Source organism: Rissa tridactyla, chromosome 7, assembly GCF_028500815.1.
Source record: "Rissa tridactyla isolate bRisTri1 chromosome 7, bRisTri1.patW.cur.20221130, whole genome shotgun sequence".
NCBI classification, from domain to species: domain Eukaryota; kingdom Metazoa; phylum Chordata; class Aves; order Charadriiformes; family Laridae; genus Rissa; species Rissa tridactyla.
This window is the reverse complement of record NC_071472.1, coordinates 51814225-51833595: the sequence shown is the minus strand read 5'-3', so window position 1 is coordinate 51833595 and position 19371 is coordinate 51814225. Positions and strand designations below refer to the sequence as shown.

General features: G+C 35.1%; 2 protein-coding genes across 4 annotated transcripts; one reads left to right on the top strand and one right to left on the bottom strand.

Annotated features, from left to right (window-relative positions):
• Window positions 1-440: 440 nt before the first annotated feature.
• Window positions 441-9834, bottom strand: ASPA (aspartoacylase). Of its 3 annotated transcripts, none has more exons than XM_054207872.1 (6): window positions 9433-9834; window positions 6801-6993; window positions 5503-5596; window positions 4629-4736; window positions 3676-3785; window positions 441-3127 (listed from the first exon to the last, which is right to left on the bottom strand). In XM_054207872.1, the coding sequence occupies exons 1-6, from the start codon at window positions 9669-9671 to the stop codon at window positions 2915-2917; spliced, it is 957 nt and encodes a 318-aa protein (XP_054063847.1). In that variant the 5' UTR covers window positions 9672-9834; the 3' UTR covers window positions 441-2914. The 3 variants fall into 3 exon arrangements, with proteins under 3 accessions (XP_054063847.1, XP_054063848.1, XP_054063846.1); XM_054207871.1 differs by having other exon boundaries at window positions 443-3127; window positions 6801-6996; XM_054207873.1 differs by lacking the exon at window positions 4629-4736 and having other exon boundaries at window positions 442-3127; window positions 6801-6996.
• A 3879-nt stretch (window positions 9835-13713) lies between these two features.
• On the top strand, window positions 13714-18491 carry SPATA22 (spermatogenesis associated 22). Its single transcript, XM_054207870.1, has 8 exons — window positions 13714-13756; window positions 14157-14285; window positions 14904-14958; window positions 15093-15188; window positions 16233-16587; window positions 16916-17045; window positions 17869-17966; window positions 18300-18491. Exons 1-8 carry the CDS (start codon window positions 13714-13716, stop codon window positions 18489-18491), a joined length of 1098 nt encoding a protein of 365 aa, XP_054063845.1.
• Window positions 18492-19371: the final 880 nt, after the last annotated feature.

Below are 19371 nucleotides of genomic sequence, written 5' to 3'. Positions count from 1 at the left end.
AAAGCCGCTTCAGGTCTCATTAGCTTTGCCTGATCTGTTTTCCTGTGTGTAACCCCCAGGGTATAACGTGGTGTTTACTGCTTTTTATTTATTACCATGTGTATATGCTTTCCCATAAAATAATAGGGCAGAAATACAGAGAATACTGGAGAATATTTCTGAGTTTCTTCCAGTCACAAGGTCTTTACTGTTCCTACTCAGCTTTTCCATGCTGTTGCATCTTGCTGCATAAAATAAGTTGTCACATTGGAAGTTCTTCCAATTTAAAAGTAAATCAATTTCTGTATTCAACCACTTCGTGAAAATAAGAAGTCAGTATTTCTTCCCAAAGTGAACAAAATAACTTAAATGCAATGCAATTGCAGACTTTTAAAGTGGTTTTTTAATTATTATATTTTATTGAGGACTATGTAATGCATTTCTGTAGCACCTTTTATTTCACTACCTGTGATGACCTAGTACAATGAATTATATTTTTAGTTTTCTATTTTATGTGTGTATGTATAAAAAGAAATATTTGTTCTATGTACTTTTAAATTTCAGTTAATGCATTATGTGTCTTCAGTGTCATGGGTTTTCATCATATTCATTTGGTGCCTGTTTTAAAGGTGCTATTTAGGAAAGACTCAGGTGAATTCTGTTCTGCATTTGAATGATAATATGAATTGCGTTGGATTCTTACAGCTAAGCCTGCTGTGGGCAAAATGATCCAAAAGACTTTCTTAACACAGAAGAGAGCGTGAGGGGACGCTCCAGCAGAAAGGATAGCGCAACGCTATTTGCAGGGATGGTGAACGCGGTTCTCGCTGCCCAACCGGTCTTCTCTAGATGCCGTATCCTGTGTGTCCTACCATGTATGGCCTGGATGGATGGGATCAAACTGAAATCTTCAATTCAGTTATGTCATTAGGGCACAGGAATTTGAGGGGAAGGACATTTATGTGTATCAATAGACCAATGTAATATCTGAGCGTTGTATGGCCGCCTTCATAGGATGTGTGAGTATGAGAAGAAAAATTCCTGTGGTCTTGGAATCTTTCATCTTTGCTGGTTAATTTTGCATTGAAACTGCCAACAAAGAATATTGCCTCAGGACTGTGCAGTTCCATTTGGATTCTTTTGAGTGCCAGTTTTTGTACAAAAAAACCCACTAAATACCTCTTCACATATACTCAGGAACGAGAATAAACTAGCCTGTGCTGTGCTCCCTGTTGCTGTGGATAGACGTGTTGCTGAAAATAAGTTCAGGTATCTCTTTGCTGTACTGGGGTCACACTGTAGGTGTAGCCATAAAACATGGAAGGGACAAAAACCATAAGGAATGTGCCGTGCCAATGTCCAGGTACAAAACTGTATGATAAAACTGAGGAAGAAGCTGCGACTTTGTTTCTAAAAGTTCTTCGCTGAGAAAATACCCTCCTTTTGTGGCCACGGAGCCCTGCCAGATCACACATCATGTCTCCTGTCTCAAGAGTCTTATCAAGAACACTATGACTAATGACTAGAGCAGATAATTCTGTACTTTTTATATGATCTTTATTTAAATTAAAGGAATAAAACTTGTAATTCAATAAACATTCTGTCTTGTGTTTTTATTTTATTGCCAGAGGAATTACACAAAGCAAGGAAAAAAAGGATTTTGGCTTAGCAGTAAATAAGGAAGATACCAATTTTCGAAGGACAGAATTTGGGGGTTATCTAGACAAGTAATCTTTCTGTAAATAGCTAATTATTGTACTCTTATGCAAAGTTCTTAATGTTTTCTCTGTCCCCAATTATTGTCAAATATGTTAAAAACAACTTCAGAAAATTAATTAAATCCTCGTTTTCTTTTCTTTTTCAGCTACTATGACAGGCTTGCTTTCTACAAATACAGAACAAGTCAGTCTTAAAATTCTGAGAAGTCTCCCCATATGGAATTCTTCTTAATTTCCGTTCTGAAATACTCAGGTATGATTTGTGCATTGCTTTTCAATCAAAACCTGAGTAATTACCTGATCTTGCCTTTTTCACTGAAAACTTTTAAGGTACAACAGTTGATTAAAATGTTATTTGGAAAATGCTATAAGCAGTAGGTGGATACATCCAGAAAGTTATAAAGCTAGTTTCCGTGGCATAAGTGCATCTTTTTCCTGAATTTGAATATTGCTCCAATGTGTTTCCAACTACTAGATACTTCCTAAATTCAACCCTTTTTATCTTCAAATTCATGTTAAATCAGAAACAGCTTGAATTAATCTTGTAATATTTTAAATTTTAAAAGCTTTATATTTAATTTTAGTGTATTTTTCTCAGAAATCAGATGTTTTTAGCTTATTTTATATCTTCCTAAGTATAAAACCAAAACAAACCCTAAGGCTTCCACTTCAGCGCAGTAGGGGTTAGTCACGTATGCAGATAATATAAAAGAATTTTAATATATATGTATCCTCACTCTGTTTCTCTCTCCCTAGCTTTTCCTTTGTTTCATATTTTGTATGTTTATCTGAGGAATTAGTTTCAAGGATCACCCCATTTTAAAAAATGACGGTTATTGGAGGTCTGGGTTATAAAGTAGAAATGCTGTAATTTTTTATATAATTTGGTTCTGTGGATGAACATCTTTCTATATGACGCTGGATATACTTTTTATAGCCTCTAACCCATATGTGGTACATCATTTAATCATTTTATATAGTGTGAACTAACAAATTCATAAAAATAATATTTATTCTTTGCATCTATAGTAATCTATTAGAACAAGTAAACGGTAGTCATAACTAGCATTATGACAGTATGTGTCATCTTAAAAGTGCTCAGCAGTGTTAATTAAATTGCAATTTAAAATTAGATTCTGCATTAATTTATTCCATGAATGATACTGGATTTCACAGAAGAGAAATCCCCTTTTGTATAGAAAACCTATAATAAGCCTTTAAGAAGTGTCCTGGTCTAAGACTGAGGATCTGATGTGTTTTGCAGTGAGTTTCACTTTTACTGTTTTTACAAAAGCTTGTTTCTTTTCATAATATGCAGCTTCGTTAATAAATGCTGGATAGACTGTACAGTCCCCTTTATATGCAATTACTTCTCCATCAAGAGTCAAAAATAGAGGATCACCATTGTTCAGTGGCTGCCAGTCTTGATCCTTAGAGAAAGAAAATAAATAAAATATATTTACTTTCTGGTTTTTTATGTATTTCACGTGATTTCTGAATTTATGCTCAATAATTGTATTCTCTGCAGTTTATGGCAAAAACTTTAAAAGGAATTCTTTTTAAATCTTCAGCACATAATTTCAGCTTTCTGGCCCTCGTTTTCAGGCTTGTACAGAATTCACTGGTAAAGGTGAACTAAAAGGAAACTGCATGTGCTCATAACTGATTAAAAACAGACCTTCATTTTAGAATTCAAAATCAGATTTATGTTTTAGAATATGAGATATCCTATTGTCTTTTTCTTTTTAGTTTTAGGTTCAAAAGTGATTTTTAGATTCAACGATTCCCAAGTAAGTTACTGAAATACTGTATGACCTTAGTGATAGAATTTACCATAGGGAAGGTCTTAAAGTATTCAATAAACCCATTGGCAATACCATCGTTTTAAATATTTACTACTAAAATATACTACAATGTAGCAGATGCAACACAGGAATACTTATAAAAGGTCATAAATGGAAACTATTTTAGAATTTACCTGCAGTTTAGGGTGAATAATAGCAATAACTTCATCATTCTTATTCCTGGGATAATCTACTTTCTCCATTATTTTAAAAACCTCAATTGTACATGGTGGAAATTCCTTTCCTAGAAAGAATAAATGTAATTTAATGTCAAAATGAGCAACTGCCTGTTAAAAAGAACAATGCATTATTTATTCTTTTCAGAATGGCTTAAATCATTTGGTACCTCGTCAAGAGTTTACACACTAGTGATTAGCTCATATAGCATAAAAATATCAGGCTCCAGATTTTTTGTCCCCTCGAAGCTAAGTTGCAGAAAGATGGTCCAGTCACGTATGGTAGCATAGGAAGCCCAGATCTAAATTTGGTGCTGAAATGTGCCTTTTCACTGTATACTTAAAAAGATGTATTTTCTAGATGAAGAAATCATTGAAAGGCCTGTGTTTGACAGTGCTGCACAATACAGAATAGTATCGCTGCTATTTAATCTTTACTATTCCAGCACAATAATGGAGATTCTGATGTGCACAACTATATTGTTTTCCTTCTACTTCCAAAAAAAGCCCACTGACAAAAAGAAATTCAAACACCTATTTTTGTTGGTATATATTTTAGATAGCAATGCACAGAAGACACATTAATTTATGTATGTTCTCCGTGTACCTACTACTATAGAAATGCTGTTAGCTAGTATTTCAGATTCTCAAAGCAACCCTAAGATTAAGATCAAGTATACTTACTGAATCCTCAGAAAGAGGAAATATCCTTAAAGCTACCCAAAGGAGCTAGACAGGAATTCTGACTTTCTGATGCCACCCTTAGGTGGTGTAGAGAATACCCCACTCCCCCTTATACCCATGTAACTGTAAAATGTTGGAGCCCAACCCAATTTAAAAAAACCCATATTCTCCTGAAATAGTCCACTGACATGACAGAGAGGGCTATATTCTCTCACTACTTACTCTACCTTCATTAAAAAGTTGCACAAAATCAAGGCCATGTTTGACAATCTTCCTCATTTTGTCCAAAATATCAGCTCTAACAACACCTTGTGGCTGGGGACCCACCTCCACACCTGTTTGCAGACGAGGGAGATTATTAATATAGCCATAATACATCGTGTTTAGATTACACAGCAGATACAGATGTCTGATTTGGTCTATGTTTTATGTTTAAAGGGAATTTTAAAGTACAGAGTTATGTGATTTTGAAAGGCAAGCAGAAAATTTAGCTTACCACTCTGGATCAGTTTAAAGAACCATACGTACATTTTTGAGTGTGCTACTAGAGTAAGAGAAAGGGTTTGTTTCTCTTATTTTTTTTCCTCATTCTATTTTTCCATGATGCCTTTTAGAGAACTCATTGCTTAACATGTAAAGCAAACTAATAACTTTTTCTATGGTTATGGTTTTGATTCCCTAAATGAAAAAGTTAGCCACGTCCATGCAGAACATCATTTCCCTTTCCTTTATCACATCTTCTCTTTTCCTCCTCTTGGCTAACCACCAGCATTTCAGCCGAGGCTTATTTAGAGGAAGTAAACATTTCTTTTCTGAAGCTGTTAACTTCCTTATCCTCATATATTATAAATATTTTCTGCAACCAGTGGGTTAACTGAGTTTAAGAATTTGCATCTGGCTTCTGTATTTTGTAAGCCGAGTATAAATCAGAACTCCAGAAGAAAAGATAATCACATACATTTGATTCAGTAAATATATTGTCAAATAGCTGCTGGTGATCAGAGCACTCTGTATAATGCAATGAAATAAACAGATCTGGAAACAGGCATATTTTTAAATAATTTATGGTGGGTTAAAATAGTCTTTATTTTTCATATTTACCAACAGGATGTTTTGCTACAGATCGAGTTGTTGCATATTTCAAACTAGGATGTTCAATCAGCAAAACAGGACATCGTTCTGGAGCCAAAGCGTTCTGTGGAAATTGTTTAAAAATGTCTTTGTTATGCAAATACTTTAAAATGTTGTGCCACAAAAGATTACTGATGCAGAAGTGATTTACACAATGTCTTCAATATGTTGCCTTTATTTCATGGCTCTCAAAGAAGTAGGACATCTTTAGAAAACACACAAAGCTGTATTTGTTGGTCTCCTTTCCATTAACTCAAGCCAGGCATGCTCCACTGAACCTTGCTGTCTCTGCGTATAACAGAACACAGTTCTAGTCTTAAATTGCTAACAGGAAGAAAAATCTACTCATCAGTGTTCCAAAACTTAGAATCTAAATACCGTAAAGCGGACTTCAAGAATTTTTTGCACTAGACTTAGATTCTCCTATGGGGACATAGATTGTGAATTAAGCCTTACTTTAATCTCTTTTTTTCTTTCTAATGTAGAAACCTATTTCAGGTCTCTTTCTTGATGACTGCCTACCATTGCTCTTCACATAACTTTAGTTATAAGCTTTCTATAGCTTCAAGTATTTTATAAACATTTAAATGTGATACATACAATAAGAAAAAAATCACGTTAAAATATACCTTGTTTCTAAGGGAAAAAGAAATAAATTAAAATCCCACACCTTTGCCCTAACCTCGATTTCATCAGTCATTGTCTAGGTCACTAGTACTTCAACCAGGGTACGCTTAAGCCAGCACTTCTGCAAACCTCGCTCTACCAATACTTATCTGCTTCAGGAACGGCAGAATCAAACAGCTTCTAAAGACATATCGCTATTCCTATAAATACTGATGAAGGGAACATTTGTCATTACCTAGTTCCATTATTTTTTCCGCGTCTTTATTTCATAAAATTAATGTTTAACTATTTAGCATGTGTGACCAAATTTATCCAAGTTCCTGACAGATCAGTGTGAAAGCAGATTAAATTACATTCATTTCCATAGATGTTATTCTAAGCATTCCTCTTTGCCCATTAGTCTTACTAACACTCATTTTAATACATGAAGATTACAGTGAGTTCAAATCTGAATTGCCTGGTATTATAATCAAATTATTAATTATCTCTGATTAAAGAAAACCATCCTACGAATGATTAAATATTCTAAACAGTTTTGCAGAATAAAAATTAGTATATTTAAAGAAACTACAAAATAATATATAGTAATACAACATTACGATTAATAATCTATTTTAATAGTTCATTTAAATTGGTTTTACCTTGATATAATGAAACATTTGAATTGTAAAGTCATCCCTGGAGTTTTCAAGAATAAGGGAACCACCCATGTTAGAAGTGGTGTTGTGAAGGTCAAAAATAAGGTCATACGCATCATCACTACCTTTTGGACCAAATATATGATTGATTTCCTGAGCCCTTCTCACTTCATATGGAATATCTTCCACCACTGTGCTGCTGTTAATATCAGTACAAAAAAATTAGTAAACTCATTCCATGGCTTTACAATCAACAAAATACGTATACCCTTTTCTTTTTACTTTAATTCCATAATTGACTGGAGTTGAAATCACCTATTTAATTACCAAACTGTTAAAATTTGATGAATTTGTCCTTGAAAAAAGCATGATTGTTAACCAGGTCTTACTATTATGTATCTTGCGCAGAAGGGTAGTGGGAGGTTTTTTATCTGAGTTTAGATGGATGCTATTTAATTCTCTTATTTCTTTACATCCCCAAATTTACACCTATGCAGAAGAATAACTCAAAATTTATCAACAGCTTAAACCACTTACAACACTGGATCCACCTCCTACTGAAGACGGCATTTGGATCTCGGTCCGTGCCCTTTTACCTTGGACATCAGTCACAAGGTCTTTTGTAACTTGCTTTATTTCTTGTCTTCTCATATTCTGATCAGACTTTTACAGTCTCTTGCTCTGAGCCTTCCTGATCCTCAAAGCTCATAAAAGCTTTTGCTACCTCAACTCTGTTCCTTCAGAGTTTTAGTACTTGTAATCTCAGATGACTATGTCTGTGCCATGCTTAGAAAAAAATGGTCTTAGCCTAAGGAAAGGTCTGAGATCTGCTTCCTGTCGGAATAAGGGCTCTATAGGAAACTGATGTATGACACAAAGATATCTTCTGTATTAAAAGTATATAAAACTGCTGTAGGTCCAGGCTTGTTCCACACAGACAGCAAATCTGGTTTTGACAACAGGCTTTGGGATACTACCCAAGCACAATATACAAACACCTAATATCTTCTGTGATAAATTCAGGAATTCAGTGGTTTTTTCTCAATACAGCTCAAGTTTGGTGATATTTTAATGTTCTAAGAAATACTTGTATTAAATTGCATAAATAAAGTTTTTTTAAATAATTAATAACTGCATGGATATTTAAGGATCAGAAAAGGCTGATGAAGAAAATTATGGGATCACCACTGCCAAAGTATAAGAAATAGAAAGACATAATCTGTTGGGAATGTCTACATCACGGTTGATGTACTGGTGGGATGTGAGATGGATTAGAATTTTTATATGAGCCCCTCAGGCTCCTTTTTCTCTTTTTCTGATTCTGTATATCACGTAATCTACCTTTGTATTCTTTAGTTGTCTTTGAAATTCAAGGTTTCTTCATGTAAGACTCAAATACTTCTTATTGAAGCCAATGGGACTTCAACCATTACTTTCAGTAATGTCAATGTTTCACTCTCCTTTTTCTTATTTTGTAAAATCATTTATAATCTTGAAGGGTTTACACTTAAAGGGATCAGATGAAGGTATTCCAAACATTCAGTAGTGTTGTAATAGGAATGGGTGATTTAATAGGATTTACTGAGGAATATTAGTTTTAAAAATGAAGACAACTTGCAGGTGTCCTAATCTGCTATTTTGACAAGTGTTTTATGTTCAAAGCATCCGAAAACAAACAAAACCACTTTTTTTTTTCCCAGACGTTTGCCCTAAGTAAGTAATTAAAACAATGGCCTCAACACTTACGTGTTAAAAACTCTGTTTATCTTATATATAATAATAAACAACAAAATTCTAAGAGGAAAAGGCAGATGAAAAGATGTGCAGGGTAAGAATAACCATGCTTACAAAATACATGATAGATATTTATTTCAGTGATATTCACCTTTACTATTAAGACCTTTCTGACACATAATTACCTGTTTAGCATGCAACTATACCAAGCATAAGAATGTTTATAGAGTACACCTCTGGAATAGATGTCTCAAAAGCAGAGAAACGTGAAATCCTATTAAAAACGTATAATCAAATACTATTTTACAGTAATTATAGATTGTATTTGTTCTAAAATGATGACTCAGTTAAATTACTGAGACTTTTTGTCTATCATTTTGCCATAGAATACGTTATTTCTAACTTAGCTCATTTCAAGTTTTGTATGTTTTACTGTATATAACTGAAATCAAATGCACTTCCCTGATTTGTATGCAATTCTTTCACATAGACACTCAAATGTCTACCTTTAAATGCTTTTATCTGCTATCTTCCTGCAAGTATAATTGTATTCAGAAGAGCTGCAAACATGAATTGCACAGGAAGACGTGAAAAATAATGACTTTGTAACTCAGAACAGCAATACTTAAGTTTACACAAATACAGCTAATCTAATACTAATTTAAAGTGCTGTTTTTAACATCTGTTGGTTTGAGACTCATTCTACTAGCAGTAGTTTTAAAATGAATCTGTTAACACTCAAGCCATTTTTCTTTTTGGGCTAAAGGTCAATAATTTCAGTTATGTGACTGCACAGTTAAAAGAGTAGTGGAACTGTGTTAACATTTTAATCTGGGAAGGAAGCTCCTTACAATTTTAAAAAGCAGAAAAGTAAAACAACAGAAAGTACAACTATTCTTACCCAAGATTATCAGTGTCAAAAACACGGTTCAGATCACAGTCAATGTATCTAGTACACTTCTTCACAGCTCTTGGGTTGGTAAGAAATGGTTTCACTTCCATTCCTGTTCTTTGGATCTCAGCTCCATTCTCTTGCCAGTGCTTGACCAAAAATACCCCTGATAACTCATTGCCATGAGTTCCCCCGAAGATAGCAACCCGTCTTACCGGAGGTTTATCAACAACAGAAGAGGAAGTCATGCTTTTCAGCAGCTCTAAGAATTGCTGAAAGCAAAACAGAAAATAATGATAAAGTAAAACTTTTGTCTCAAAAAAAATATTTCTCTTTACTCTTTTTAATAGGAAACTCTTTAAGCCTGTATAAAATAAACATTTCTCTAACAGTTTTAGGCTCCCGTTGTGAGGCGGGGAGTTGCTAACCTGACACTCCTCCCTCTCGAGAGCCCTCCCCTTCATTTACCATATTTAGTAATATCTCCAAGTCTGTTAATGGTACTGTTACACAGTTCAAAAGTTAACTTCTCTAGGCAATCTCTATTAATACATGATGTATAGGTAGATATTGCATTAATGACAGTATGAAAAGACTTTTTAAATGTAAACTTTAATAACGCATTTAAAAATCTGTGATATTTTTGCATTGCAAACTAGGTGTAACAAGTATGCTCATGTATGTTTTATATTACATAAACATTACAGTATACAAGAGCAGAATGATTTAAAGCAAGCAAAACCAGTAAAATATGAATCATATCTTGGCTGTAGATCAACACATAATGCTGAAACATCAAGTACTTTCATCTAAAAAAAACTAAGAACAGCTGAGTCCCTCAAAGCATGTTGTTGCTTGTATGACCTTTTTTGTTTTCTAGTATCTGAAGAACAGTGATTAGAAGGAACACACTAGCTGAAATTAAATTGCAATTTATCCATGACTGACTTACCTAGTATTCCTGGCGCTAGTTCTGCCTTGGGATCTGCTAACACAGACCTCTAACACGTTAAACAACTTTGTCAGTGACGGCCCTTCTAACTTCTGCAATCTCTTATTAAAAAGGAAACAGATACAGACCACGATGGGACAATAGTTGCGTTCTCCCCCCAAAAAATCCTTAGCCAACAACTTGATTTTCTCCATTGCCAAAAGCATTCAGATAGGCTTCTGAAACTTAAGGCAAAGAGCAGCCATAACTTCCACCATGAGGATCACAACATTTAGAATAGAAGGTCTTAATAGCAGAAACCGCAATAATAACTGCTGTAAATGACAGAAGTATTTGTAATTAGTATCTGACACATGACATAAATATAAAAAAAATGCTATATTGCAAGGGAATAAAGAATGTTTATTGAACAATTCCTTTTCATTAAGATTATACTCCAGTGACTGAGAGAGTATTTGGCTAGTGCCTGGGAGAGGCTTTATAGCCCAGGCTGATAGACTGTAGGTCTAGGAAAAGAAAGCTAAACATAGGATTTACTGAGACGAGTTCTGCCAGGATTGTATTTCCTATAAAAGTTGCTCTCTCTGTTTCAGCTTGTGCATACAGGTTTGCTGAACCTTACAGTGAGTTAATAGAGACTGTTTACTTAAACGCTCAGCTGTATTACTGCTGTACTTGGAAGCTGTCAGGTATTTAATCATAGTAAGTAATTTATTAAACAAGGCAGTAAAGTTGTATTTTACAGCGCTGGGCAGTCTGTACTGTCCTTTGACCCCCATCTCTTCAGCAGCGGTGCCAGAACGGCGATTTTCACCCTGCCTGAAAAAAAACACTCACGCTCTCAATCTTGGTTTGCTGAATTTAAACGCCGCAGCAGTTTGAAGAGCGAATGGCAAAATGCAAACATGCAGTGCTAGAAGGTATAGTCTTTTATTGCTGGTGGTACCGTAGCGGTTATCATTCCTTGCGAAATACTGAATGAAACACAGAGATCGTTTGTGCACTTACCTCATTTAACATGCGAGAAGTTCGTCTCCTAAGAAGAGCTTTCTTAGGACAGATACAGTGCATTTCCAAACATGAGTTTAGAAACTAAAGCCCCGGAGGCTTCTTTTATACCCTTAGACCAACTTTACTTCCAAACAGCTTTTAACTCCCGGTCTCCCAGGACATTACAAGCACCCACAAATTTGTGGCATAAAATGCAGACACTTGAAAAGCTTTCACTCTTTTGAATTAAACACCGGGAACAATCCCTTATTCCTGTGCTTTGCCAGTACTTACACTTTGAAAAATTGTGTAGGATCGTCTTTAGTTCATTAAGAATTCAGATTGTTGTTACGTACTACGTGCAAATATCTGGTAGTGCTTCGAATGTGTGACACGAGCTGAAAAACATATGCAATAATGAAATGTAATTGAAGTCTAGCTATCAAAGCCACCAAGGCGTATATACAAGTGTAACGTGGCTCACCAAAGCCTTCCAAAGCTGAAGTGAAAGGATTACAAAAAAAGGGTGGGCTCCGATCCTGCCGAGCGCGAAGATTTTACACAGGAACCAGTCAGGGGTTACACGGCTGAGAACATCAGTGTGTAAAACCCAGAAGAGGGGTTAAAGAGAACAGGATTAAGAGTGCAGATACTTTTATTTATACCTATGTTTGCGTTCACACATTTGTGGCAATTCAGCTCCTGCCCCGGGTTCTCTAAGTGCTGAACATACCACCACGCGGGCCAGTTCCACGGGTGCGGAGGTAATTAGTTAAATCCTACACAGCACCCATTTAACCGCGCCCCGCCCGCCGCCGGGCCGGTGCCGTCCCCTCCCTCAGAGCCGCCCACCGCCAACTGCGCCTGCGCCAGCCGCGCCTCAGCCGGGAGCGCGTGGGCAGCCCCTTCCCGCCCTTTTCCCGCTCCCTTAGGCGCGAGGGCGTTCTTTCGTGGACCGTTTTTTTTTGGCGGGCTTCGCCTCAGTCCTCTCCCTCAGCCTCCGGTAAGGGCTTCAGGCTCCTTTAGCCCGTGTCTGGTGCTGCTGCTGTGTGAAGTACAGCGGAGGCTTACACAGGTATCGCCAGTTATCCATCCTTAGCTTACTTTTTTTTTTCCTACAGGTTAGCTCTGGGATTTGGTTGCATATCTTCAAGAGAGGACAGAAAGCAAAGCAGTGCAGTCTAAAATGCTGTGCAACACCAAAACTGGCTTCATAAACTGAAATGTCAAGTTCAGAGGGTTTTATTTTACAAATCACTTATGGCCATTAGGCTTCATAGTGCCCGGTTAAATTGTGTAACAGCAATTAACTAGAAGTTGCTGTAATTGACATGTAATCGACGTATCTCACAGAAATAAAGAGTGAATTGATCTATTAGTCTAGCTGTGGTAGGTACTTGTGCTTCATTCTTATCAACATCTTTAATAGCTGCCTGCAGTTAACTGCCAGATCAAAATGCCTATACAAATGTATAGGTAACGTCTTACATTATTTATACACACAAGCATGCAGTATTATTTACATGCCACTAAAGGCAATATGCACCAGCAGCTAACTTTGATAGAATAGCAACTAATGCAACACAGCAGTCTGTGTAGTGTCCTCGATGTATAGAGTAATGCATAGACATTCACTATACAAGTAATCAGAAAACAAATATGACAAACTACCTGTACCTAATATGTTAATATATACTTTTTCTGTTCATAATATTTGGCTGATAATAATGTGTTCTTGATTTGTGAAGTATTTTATATATGAGGAAATTGGCTAAAGGTTTTAGGTCTCTACCATAAGTACAGAAAAGAAGTTTATTTTCTGAAGCGTGACACTATTTTTTTACAGAATAGTTAAATTGTATTTTTACTCAAAGCCATGTAGCTTGCCATCACACTTTTGAGCAATGTATAAGTATGCATTTTCTATTAGTATTATATTTTCAGGAATTAAAAAAAAAATGAATTTATATTTGGCATTTGAATGTATGGGTGCTTTTAAATTCAGAAGTGAAATCAGTATTCTTAAACCACTTTGAAAAAGTAGATAATGTAACATTTACTTCAAGAATGTAATCATGTGGGCCCTTAAGCTGCAAAGAGCAATTGCTTGTTACTTGTGTACCTGTGGATCTTCTAAACTCAGTATAACTGCTCAGTACAATGTGTTAGGCTTGTGTCTGAAGGGATGTGTGACACTGGATATCGAGTTAAGAGAAAACACCATAAAATCACATAAAATTTAGATGCGTTTACAACATGAATTAGTTTGCTTTGTCTGCTTATCTAACTTCCATATAGGAAATTTGGAGTAATCAATACGGTGTTGCCTATTAAGATACAGCAAAGAAATGAAACGGAGCTTGGCTGACACATCAACTCGCAGCACAGCAGGTACCATCCATTCATTTGTGCTTTACAATTCATACCTTATTATGCTTTTTTTTTATATATATATCTATCAACACACGAGCGGTATTCATACTGTATTCAGTGCTGGACCCCCATTTCCTGAGTGGACTTGCATGTGTTATCTGTTTTATTGCAGTACAGGGCAAGATTTTGAATAGAGTCGGGACTGGTCACAAAGGGAAATGTTTCTTTCATGGGATGGACAGAGAGCTGGCAATATAAATTCTGTGAGGGCAATGGCTGGTCTGTTATGTGTTTACGAAATGTAATTCCTATTGGTGATGTAAAATAATTGTTAAGTAAATTTATTTACATATTTCAAGTGTAGATTCTGTATCCTTTTGCTATTGGAAAAGTAGTATTATTTGAAATTCAATTTTAGGTTGTCTGCCTGTACCTCTGTTCAATCAGAAAAAAAGAAATAGACAGCCCCTCACATCAAATCCACTGGAAAATGATCCGGGTACCAGTTCAGGGACTCGTAATTACAACTTTTCTCCCACATCATTCGGTAAATAAGATATACATATGTATTTTTTTTAATGGCTCTAGTTCCAAATAAATCTTAACTTTATGATTGTATTTTATTAAATTAGACATTGTCTTTATCAAGAACTGTATGTATCCTTTACATTTATTTCTGAAAAGTTCATTATGTAAAAAAAATGTCCTCCAGGAAATTTCTTTCTCCTCTATACAATTGAGCTTTTTATACTTTGTGCCTAGAGGGAGTTTGACTCTGTGTGTGTTAGAGAATGAAGTAGCACTGGCATTTAAATAGAGTCTCTTGAAACTCTGACCTTTTGTTTTCAGTTGATTTCAATCAACATTCAAGTCCTGTGTTACAAGAAGAAACATTTATAAGATGTCTTTCTTGTAATTCAGAAAAGAACTTCTGTTTTTCAAATTCTACTTGGAAAGAATGATGCAGAATTCTGCCTTTAGTGCTTTTGTTATGTTTTACTTATAATAAAGTAAAAAAGTTTGCTTGTAATAAAGTCTTACTGTGCTAGTAAGTCTAATGTCTGTAACTTAAGCTGATAAAAGCGTAGGAGCCCTAAGTAGATGTATTACCTTTCAAGCTTTTGAGTTTGTATCCACATTCAACCCTTTGTCTTTTGAGAATTAGGCTGGGGAACTGCAAACCCAGAATTGGCTGAACTACAGAAAGCAGCAAACAATGGGTATGTAAAAGCCGATTATTTGTTGCTTATTGATTTTTATTTGGGTACTAATTGCTTCACAAACTATGATCATGTGTCTGTCTCACAATAAAGCTGCGGCTATGTGACTGACACTTTAAACTTATCTTTGAAAGCCGAACAGAACATCAGGTGGCTCCTTCCCTTATGAAACCATCAAATGCATCAAAGTCTAATTTAGCAAATGCTGGAAAAAACTTGTATGCCTGCAGGTTGGTGAAGTCTTTAATTTTTATTATCCTTCCTTAACCAAAATTATTCTCACGTGAAAATATATCTTACATTATTTCATATTCTTGTAGCATTCAGAGAGACACACTTGATTCTCAGATCATCACTGTAGTCCTGAATAATTCCATTGTGCTTATGAGCCAAATGCCACTGAAATGAAGTATCTTTTCAGTGTACCTAATGAGGCCTATTAATTAGACCTAATATCTAGCCTTATTATCAGGCCTAAAATTCAGTCTTGCCATAAAAGTTAATTGATTTTTGCCTGTCTTTGATGCAAGCTTTTGAGATTTTCCTTTACTTGAAGTTAAATTTATCAATACACTCAAATAAGCTTCTATAAGTGTAGCTAAGGGTGGTTATATATCAAAATTATTACTCAAAACTGAATATAATTGTGAACTCTGTGCTTTTATAAACCAAGGAAAAGCTTACAGATTCAGATGCATAGAGCTGGCAGGAAAACTTTCAACAATGTTATAGCTGTCCTTTTTCTCTCCCCCCTTCCTCTTGTTCCTTTCCAATGGCAAAAAGAGAGCGAATGTTTCGAACAAGTGCCTTCAAAGGCAAAATGGAATGGGGGTGGAAGGAATTTCTGAGATGCCTTTATAAAATGAAGGGTGTTAGAAATAATGAGGTCAGCACTAGAGTTTGTTGTAAAATGACTTCTTCAGTGATGGTGGTAGAAGAATTTGAAAATGTCACTCTCAGAAGAAGCTTTGCTTCTTTTATTTTAGAGTTATGGAAAAAATGTGAATCTTGGGTCAGGAAAGATCCCTTATTCAGGGCAGGACAATAATTGAGCAAGCTTTTTATGACCTATTGAATTCAGCTGGATTTAAGCACAGGTGGGATCACTGCCCTGTATATGGATAAATTTAAGTGGATACTCAAGTGCTTTGAGTCTGAATATTTAACAGATGTTTTTAAAGCTAAAACAAGAATACATAGATTGCTTTTATTACCTATCTGAGTAGTCAGAATAGATACTGTGATACTGAACTATGTCTTATGTTGTACTGCAGGGCAGAAGAGAAGGCTCCTAGTACTAAGGATTGGAACAGAAATGAGTATAGACCTTTAAGTAACACAACAGATTTAAGACCTCATAGTGGAATTATTCAAAAATTTCAGAGCCTTTCAAATAGTTTGAAAACTGTTCAGCAACAAAAACACTCTGATAACTGTAGTTCATCTCAGCATGTCAAAACAACAGAAACCAGCCAAACATACACATCTAAAGGACAATGGCCAGTGAAACCTAACACTGTTTCAAGAAGTCTACAGGATCATAGTCTGGCATATAAATTTAACCACAATATTCAGCAAAATAAAATGAATGAAAAACAATCTAATTGTGTTCCAGAAGACAAAAGTCAGGTAAACTTATGGGAGAGAGTTAATAGGAAGATGCAATGAAGAAAACAGTAAAGAAAACGAAAATTGAGGAAATATAAGGCTTTTATCAGTCCTAGCTGCTGTGGTAAACCTTTAAGTTTCTAAAATTTAGAACTGAGATTTTCATACTACGATAACCTACAATCCTCAGCATGATCATATAAATTGGCAGGGAGTTGTTTGTCTAGTCTGAACAAATACTTTAATTTTAATGTAAATATTGGATATTTAACATAATATATAAATTATGTGCCTTTTAAAATTGTGTGAATGTGTATCTCTAACTTGAGTTTTCATCTTCCACTGAAAGGAATTTTCATCATCTCAACTAAAAATGAAAGAAAAAAAGAATTCTTTGCGGATCTTATCTGCAGTCATTGAAAGCATGAGGCACTGGAGTCAATATGCTGATAAAACTCCACTATTATTTGAAGTTTTAGGTAAGCGTGGTAGGTTGTGCTATAACTGATAAAAATGGTAGGACAACAGCCAAGAGAAAGTGTTATTAAGTGTAGGAACAATTAAAGCCACAAAATACTGGCATGAGCACCAGCTAATGTTCCTGGTGGGAGATCCATGCAGCTATCAAAGGTGACTAAAATAGGTACAAAATTAATAATACAGTCATCCTCTAACATTTAAACTCTTTCTACCCTATTTACTTTCTTTTCTTGTTTTTAGGATGTGTTACAATAAATTTTCCTATTTAATAGGAACAGAGAGGTACAGTTTTACAGTAATTTTTAATACAGTTAATCTAGGAATAAGTTCAAGTCTGGAGTACTTCTAAACACAGATGAGAGTGTCGCGTTTTGTGAATTGATTAGCATTATCTGAGAAAAGAACATGGCAAAAGACTGAAATGACTAAACTTTAAAGCAAGGTGAATAAGAATACAATGTAATGGCATCTCAGAAAACTTATTTTGAAAAGGCTGCAAATATTTAAAGTTGATTTGCATACAAAGATCAACAAAACAAGAATTGTGTTGGGCTCTGCTTAACAAGGGAATAACCTGTTTACAGTGATGGTCATTCAGTTTAGAGAGATATCATATACAATTTTGCTGTTCAAAGACTAGGTAAAGCCCATCATTTGTATTGGAACTTCCAGTGCTGGCAGCACAAGTTCTCACCGAAAGCTGATGCTGAACTGATATATCTTAGTGCTTTTGTGTAGTAAACATCGTCATGGTATGTTTGTATATCATACTTAGTGCTACTCTGATGTTACATCATGATTTATTCTTGCTAAATGGTATAGGCACACTTGATTCTGCAGTCACACCTGGACCATATGGGGCAAAGAATTTTCTTCTGAGGGATGGAAAGGAGATTCTGCCTTGTGTATTTTACGAAATTGTAAGTATGCCTATGTCTGCACATAACACAGACACCACTAGCTATAATACCTTTTCTGAAGTTAATAATATTTTGTTCTGATAAAATAGAAAATTACTGTGTAAAGTGAAAGCTGGATGCTTATACCATATTGTTCCCAAACTGGTCTAGAGCAATAATCATGTCCCAGACTTTTTGTTTCAGCAAAAAAGGTGTGACTTTCTAAGGAGTTGGTAATAGCAAAAAAGCTGACGTAAATTCCTTTTGCGTTTAGTCTTCAGAAACCAGACATTTTGAAAGCTTTTATGTTAGATGAGATAATTTTTTTATTTGTTTATTATGCTTTTGATGAAGGACCGGGAGCTTCCAAGGCTAATTAGAGGTCGAGTGCACAGGTGCATGGGAAACTATGAGGCAAAAAGGAACATTTTCAAGTGCGTCTCTGTAAGACCAGCAACTGTTCAAGAACAAAACACTTTCCAAGATTTTGTTAAAATTGCAGATATTGAGATGACAACATATGTAAAAAAAATGAATGAAACTTAAAACAGTCAAAATGGTTGTCTGAAATGGATTTTTTTCACTCATTACCCATAAAGGTTGAACATCCTAAAGCATTTTTCCAAAAATAATACAGGTAATCTGATTAAATAATTGAAAATATTACTATGGTGCGTTATCCAACAACGGTTAGTACCAATGTTTTGTTTCCATTATTACTTTTCATAGCTTATCTTTCCTAGTTATATTTAACAGGGTTTTGTTACATAGTAGATTAGATTTTACTGGAGAAATTCTGAATTAAAACATTGAAGTTTTGCAGTAGTGCAAGTGTTTTAGAAAAAGATCATCAATACAAATTCAGATTGCTGTTGCTTTTCATTATCTTTAGTTCTTAGAAATTCTTTCAATATCTGTTTCAAAATGTTGAGTATGTACTTCTTTTGAGGAGTTAATAGCAAACAAACATCAACAAAGTTCTTGTTGACTCTGCGTGTTGCATTAAAACTGCTCTTTGGTAGAAAGTAAGGAGGCATCTTTATTTCACTTCAGTTCCAACTAACAGGTTCCTTTTTCTTTGCTGGCTTACAAGAACACCTGTAAAAGCCTTTCTAGAAATGAACATAATGGAAACTATAGAAAGATTTCACAGGATGCAGCTGTACATATTACATATTCATATGGTTCCCGTTGATATGTTATCTGATTCATGTTTCTTTTAAAAAATAAATAATCACTATAACAATAACACCCGTATAAAAAAATCAACACACTCTGAAGCTGTAGGAAGATTGCTCAAGGACACAGAGGAAGTTGGAGAGAAATAATTATTTGAACACAGAACTTCCTTGCCTTTGCCATAGAAACATCTTTCATGAGGGATGGACCATGTACATGTTTATGTGTCTTTGCCTTCAAACGTTAA

Bases quoted from the DNA above. Each gene is read 5' to 3' on its own strand.
- SPATA22 (XM_054207870.1), top strand. From the start codon at position 13,714: ATGAAACGGAGCTTGGCTGACACATCAACTCGCAGCACAGCAG. The intron at 13,757-14,156 runs GTACCATCCATT...ATTCAATTTTAG, and splicing joins ATCAACTCGCAGCACAGCAG to GTTGTCTGCCTGTACCTCTG. The intron at 14,959-15,092 runs GTATGTAAAAGC...TATCTTTGAAAG, and splicing joins CAGAAAGCAGCAAACAATGG to CCGAACAGAACATCAGGTGG.
- ASPA (XM_054207871.1), bottom strand. From the start codon at position 9,671: ATGACTTCCTCTTCTGTTGTTGATAAACCTCCGGTAAGACGGGTTGCT. The intron at 4,737-5,502 runs GTAAATATGAAA...GTCTGCAAACAG, and splicing joins TGTAGCAAAACATCCTGTTG to GTGTGGAGGTGGGTCCCCAG. The intron at 3,128-3,675 runs GTAAATTCTAAA...TCTTTCTCTAAG, and splicing joins TTATTCACCCTAAACTGCAG to GATCAAGACTGGCAGCCACT.